The sequence below is a fragment of the Monopterus albus genome, unplaced genomic scaffold (genome assembly GCF_001952655.1).
Source record: "Monopterus albus unplaced genomic scaffold, M_albus_1.0 scaffold355.1, whole genome shotgun sequence".
Taxonomy (NCBI): Eukaryota; Metazoa; Chordata; class Actinopteri; order Synbranchiformes; family Synbranchidae; genus Monopterus; species Monopterus albus.
In genome coordinates this window covers 867,460-873,475 of record NW_018128235.1, presented here as the reverse complement: position 1 = coordinate 873,475, position 6,016 = coordinate 867,460, and the positions used below count along the sequence as shown (strand labels likewise).

General features: G+C 43.2%; 1 protein-coding gene across 2 annotated transcripts in view; it reads right to left on the bottom strand.

Annotated features, from left to right (window-relative positions):
• Window positions 1-2,926: 2,926 nt before the first annotated feature.
• The window catches only part of crygn2 (crystallin, gamma N2), a 14,655-nt gene continuing 11,565 nt past the window's right edge, over window positions 2,927-6,016 (bottom strand). Inside the window, exons 3-6 of one of the 2 annotated variants that reach the window (XM_020625479.1) lie at window positions 5,082-5,173; window positions 4,747-4,903; window positions 4,051-4,196; window positions 2,927-3,005 (exon numbers count right to left, since the gene is read on the bottom strand). In XM_020625479.1, coding sequence (XP_020481135.1) covers window positions 2,939-3,005; window positions 4,051-4,196; window positions 4,747-4,903; window positions 5,082-5,173 — 462 coding nt within the window. In that variant the 3' untranslated portion in view covers window positions 2,927-2,938. Of the gene's footprint in view, window positions 3,006-3,417; window positions 3,582-4,050; window positions 4,197-4,746; window positions 4,904-5,081; window positions 5,174-6,016 lie in introns of those variants that run through there. The other variant, XM_020625478.1, reaches the window with a different exon arrangement.

Sequence of the window (6,016 nt, the reverse complement as noted above, 5' to 3'; positions counted from 1 at the left end):
AACAGGAACGAGTGAGTGGTAAGTGTTTTCATTTATGACGTTAACATCAGCCCCAGTATCAATCTTAAATTCCACCAGAGTGGAATCTACATGTAATTGCACAGTCCATGCTCCACTACTCTCATTTGCCTCACACAGTGAACCTAAGAAATACGAGGTTCACTCACTCTTAGTCTCTGTAATCTCATTCACTGACCTACTGCTACGACACACCCTGGCCCAGTGTCCCACTTTATGGCAGTTGTGACATGTAGCTTTCATGGCAGGGCACTTCTCGTCTCTGCTGTGATGTGTTTTGCCACATTTACCGCATTGCTTGTTGTTGTCCCCCCACCGTCTGTCTGCACATGCCTTGCCTTGTTGTCGTGGCTTCCAATGAGCATTCTTACGTCTATTCCGCACCTCCTGCACTGATCCTGCAGAGTCCCCTTGCAAACTTACTTGCGCTGCGACCTCCTCCGACTGTCTGATGGTCTGTATTGCCTGCGCCAGCGTGAGGCCTGCCATCAGCTGAAGCCTGCGTGACAGCTCCTTGTCCAGTATCCCCACCACGATACGGTCGCAGATGTTTTCTTCCTTGGAAACACCAAAGTCACAATGCTTAGACAGTTCATACATGGCACTGATGAAGCACTCCGCCTTTTCACCTGGGCGCTGGACTCTCTGGTGGAAAGATGCTCTTTCGTGTATAATATTTCGCTGGGGAAAGAAGTACTCATCAAACTTCCTTATTACAACATCAAAGTCATCGTGGCCCCCCTCTTCGGCGAAGGTGAATGACTTGCAAATGTTCTCCACTTTGTTGCCCATGGCATAAATGAGGCAACTGACCTGCACTTGACCGTCGTCCTTGTCTAGTTTCGTAGTGATCCTATTGCACTGGAAACGTTGTTTCCAGTCTGGCAATTTGGACGTCCTATCAAAGGAAAAGTTTGTCGGGGGTTAAACTTAGCCATACCGCTACTTTCACACTGCCGTCACGGTCCGGATGAGAAGAACCACTTCTGACACCATGTAAAATGATCAAGTGGTGATTGTTCAGTAACTCAGCTTTATTATCAGAACTCAGTGCGGTAACAACAACATGCTGTTGTGCAGCTTCTCTACCTGTCGTAAATCAGTTTTTTGTGCCGGAACGTAACACCATGACGTGAAGCTGCCATATGCAAAGGTTTACAGTGCATGTTCACATAAAACTGTATATGACACAGTCTAGCTCTTGTTCTTTCCCTTTCTGAATGGCAGCTACAGATACCGCCACCTGCTGGTAGGAGGACTTAATTCTGTCGCCTGTTCACGTGTGACTTTTTTTTAACCCGACTGGCCCAGATGAAGCCCACGTGAGGCAACACAGCAGTCAGACTTCATAGCTGCTGGTTCTTTCATGTCGGCTTGGTGTAGCTCTGGTGGATAAAGTTCTAGTTCCTAAACTCTGATGCTGAATGTTTGCCTTCTCAGTCCAGGGGAAAAACATGTGGGAAAGCTGATCAGTCCGACCAGTGTCATTAGCGATCTAGTTGATTTGTTTTGAATATTCACTGGCTGGAGGAGGGCTGTGGGACTGCCATCTTGTGCAGAAGGGACAGATCAGATGAACAGCACAACAGCACGGAGATACTGTAGTATTACTATATTTAATTTTAAAAAAAATTAGCTTCTTCAGTTCTGACTAACTGATGGGGAGTCCCAGGTGTTTAGCTTCTGAAGCGAGCAAGGGTCTTGCTACATGCAGATGTTCATAAAACTAGTGTGGTGTTGTGGAAAATCTACATTATATAACATTTTTTGTTTTTTGTTACAGTACAATCACAATGGAGAATGGATGACATTCACACAGTGTTTATGCTGCTGAAATCGTTTATTCAGCCACTGTATAATCGCACTGTGTGTATTCAGTTAAAACAATGAGGTGCCTTGTTCTTTATACAAGAGCAAGCACAGATCAGTGACAATAAGACAGGAGTGTCTTATGTGTCACAGGAAAGAGTCAGAGAGAAATATTAACTCAAGGTCGAAGGAACATGCCGCGTGTGATCATTTTGATTCGGCACCTGTCTTAGAGGAAATGTTGCAAACTTAAAGAATTATGATTATGATTAAATGTTGTGGCTTTATATAGTACTGTTGCAGTATATTTACTTATGCATTATTGTTGTGAATGCTTCTATATATGACATTGCTGTGATGAGATAGTAGCTTAAGAGAACATCAGCAAATTCACACTAGAGAAAAACTGTACAGCTGTGGCCAGTGTGCAGAAACATTTACTCAAATTAGACCCTTAAATCAACATGTATGCATTTAAATGGAAAATAAACTGTAGAGCTGTGAGTGTTGTAGTTGATTGAATGAAAACCCACCAGCATGTTATTCTGCATATTTTAGAGCAACGAACAGGACCAGACCAGATGCATCAAGTCAGTCTCGGTCTCAGGACTAAACAGACTCATGCAGAGATCTACATCCAGCAGGGGGAGAACTGCTGGCTTTGAGGTTCTGACCAGTTACTGAACCTCAGATTCAGGAGAAAATGCAGATTTTTACCACTGCATCTTTTCCTTGCAAGGGTATAGAGCTGAGACTTAGACTCAAGGAAAAGACACGAGTCAGTTGTAATTTTAATTCTAGTTGATAAACAGATTTTTTTTGTTCAGTTTTATTAGTTTTTTCACTGAATTTAGTTTACAGATATTTCTATACAGATCCGTCTTCTGAAAATACCCAAGTGTAGCATAGCCAAACAAACCAACACACACACATTGTTTGATTTAAAAAATGTGATTTTAGTCTGGGTTTATTTATTGTACATGATCACAGCTTTGAAAGGAATCTGAAGGGGATGAAGGTGGCTTCTGGATGTTTGACGCCGGGGTTCAGAAGTAGTTGACGACCCTTCGGCGGCATGGTGGGGTTTGGTCCTCTGCCACTCGCTGTGTCTTCAGTAGCTGCCACGCTCTACGACGTACATGCGACCACGGAAGTTGGGCTCCTCATACATCACCCAGCTGAAAGAAGAAGATTTAGTTTTGATTCACTGTGCAAAGAGGCCTCAGAGACAGTCCAACACACAGTGGTAGGATGAAAAATGCAGACAGGCGCAGCGCACGCTGAACAGCATGACCATGTGGCTGGCACTGTGTACAGAAACATCTATGCTGAGTCTGGGCTGGACTATCCAGGTCCAGATGGGAGAATCCTCAGAAGGTCATGGAGAATAACAGAGCTAAGATCCTGTGGGACTTCCAGATCCAGGCAGGAAGGTACTGGCCAACCAACTAGACATTGTGGTAGTAGACAAGGAACAGAAGGAGGAAGTAGTGACAGACACAGCAGGTCCAAGTGACAGCAACATCAAGAAGGAGTATGATAAGCTGCAGAAGTACCAGGATCCAAAAGAGGAGCTGGAGAGGATGTGGAAGGTGGAGGCCAAAGTGGTGGTAGGAGCGCTCGGAGCTGTGACTCCAACAGATCCCAGGAACAACATCAGAGCTCTGTCCAGAGGAGTGCAGCGCTAAGTACTGCACAGAGCCCTCAGACTGCCAGGCCTCTGGTCGAGGACCCGAGGCTGAGGAAGATGCACACTGCCCCGTAGGGTGGAGAAGGAAATGTTATCAGCTCTAAATCCTTTGCATCTGGTTCAGCTTATCCAAGGTCATAACTACATAGTGTGTATATTCCTCTGTAGTTAGCTGTAACGTTACCCCAGTGGCTATACTCGGTGAAAAATAATTCGGCTAACATCATTTTTATTATGAGCTGTCAGAGGCTAATCAGTTTGTTTCCTCGAATCTCCACAACGGAGGTAGTTATAGAAAAATCTGCACTAACTACAGAATCACCACACCCACTTTTGGGAAGTCCTTCTAGTCAGTGTTGCGATATTATAAAACTTTGAGTTGGTGCTACAGGACAAAGTCCAAGTTACACTAAAGCCACTGGGTTTTGGCATCTAGTCACCTGTCCTCATCAGGACTAATCCAGTTTTGTTTGACCAAAGTGATGCCAGGTGAATCAATAATAATAAAATTGTTCTGGAGTAGGAAAACTCACGCTCCGTCTCCATAGACCTTCACTGAGTTGATACAGTTCTTGGAAAACCCATGGCTCTGCAGGAAGGGGCAGTCGTCACATATCTCCACACACTGGCCAGAGAAGTTGCAGCCCTCAAAGAGTTCGATGCGATAGTGCTCACCATGCTGATGGGATGGGATGGACAGACCAGTGGATGACAGACAGGGGAACAAACCAGAGAAAGGTACAGAAATGGAATGTAATGGAGCTAAATGGAGCTTGTTTAAAGTATTCTTTAAATTCTATTTTCTTTTTAGTGAGTTAAATGTACAAGTTTTATGACATTTCCTTTTTTGTTTTAATTTATTATTGTATATGTATAACTAAGGCAGTAGTATTGTAGTAGTGCTGACACAGCTCTTCTCAAAGCAGTCAGTAACTTTTAAACTACATGCAGATGCTAAGAAACCAGTTCAAGTGAAACTGTGGACTCCCACAACGTTTGATACTCTTACATTTAAATCGGTCTTAAAAAGCACTGGATTCCCTTGTCCTCCAAATTTATTTACAACACTTACTGGAAAAAATTATGTAATACTAAATAATTTTAGGACATGTGGTCCATTAAAAAGGGCAATCATTTTCATTACATGTGATGTTAAAAAGAGACTGATGTAAATTATGCACCAGAGGTTTTGTCTTAAAAAAATTTATATCCCTGTCTGAGGCACTTACCATGTGGATTGGCCTGCAGGATCCCATATGGTCATTGTGGGAGTTCCACCTCTGGAATTCTGGGTACTCTCCATGCTCCAGGATGTACTGCTGGCCCTTGAAGTCCGGGTGGCCGTAGCAGATCCAGGCCCCACTCTCCACACGGATAGAGTTCACCCTGAAAACACAAGAAAACAAATCTCCTCTGGGATTTTCACATTAAAAGTCCGTTGTTGGCAGGTTTTAATGTGAAATGAACATCAGGAAGTGTTGAGCTGGAAGAGAGGCGGAGAGAAGTCTAAACTACTGACAGTAAAGATTATAAACCTGAGTAAAACCCTAGTTTTTGCTCGTACCTGTTCATGAAGCCACAGTCTTGGAAGTTGTCGCAGTCTCCTCTGACCTCTAGCTTCCTGTCAGTGAAAGACTTCCCCTCATAGAAGGTGATCTGGGGGAAAAGATGTAGAAACCGATGCACGTTAATTTTTTCTTTTACCTAAATCAAATTTTATGTAAGTTTTCCCAGTTGTTAGTGCAAATTTCAGTGCTTTAATTTTAGTGCAAAGGAGATTTTTTCAAAGCACAGAGAAAACGCTAAACATGTAATAGCCAGCTAACTAGCAGACTGGTTGGTGGACTGGATGCCACCAAGGGTTAAGGGGCCCCCTGCTGAGCCTCTGATTGAAGAGACCATTAACATGTCTTTTCAGAAAGTCAATCAAATGACTTAGGGAAAAAAACCCAGAAAGAGTCATGAGAATTATTTTAGGTTTCTTTGGGTCTTGGGCTCCAATAAACCAAGTAGTAGTGAGACTGGAAAAATGCATTTTCTGAAGAAAAAGCGTATGGATGTTGACTGCTAAAAGATCGCCCTGTCTTATAGACTCTAGTTACTTTATCAGTTTTAGTTACTTCTCATGCCTTTAGTTCCCTTTAGTTACCTTTCATAATTTTATCTTATCTGACTACAGCTGTATTGATTATTGTGCATTACTGAGCCCTGGTTATCTTCTAATACATTCATTCTCTTTGCTTATATGTCTTACAATTTGAATGAGGTAGAATCTGCTTACTTTCTATAACCTTTGAATGTCTGCATCTCCCAGGCAACCAGACGACCTATTTACATCTCAACAAAGCCCCACTAGTCCACACCTGGACACACTAAGCATATCCCAAGTTCTGCCCCACCAGGGGGTATCTTGCACACACAGAGGGTTGTATCACCTGAAGACGACCACTTGGCCAGCTTATTGTCTCAAACACACACACACACACACACACACATACC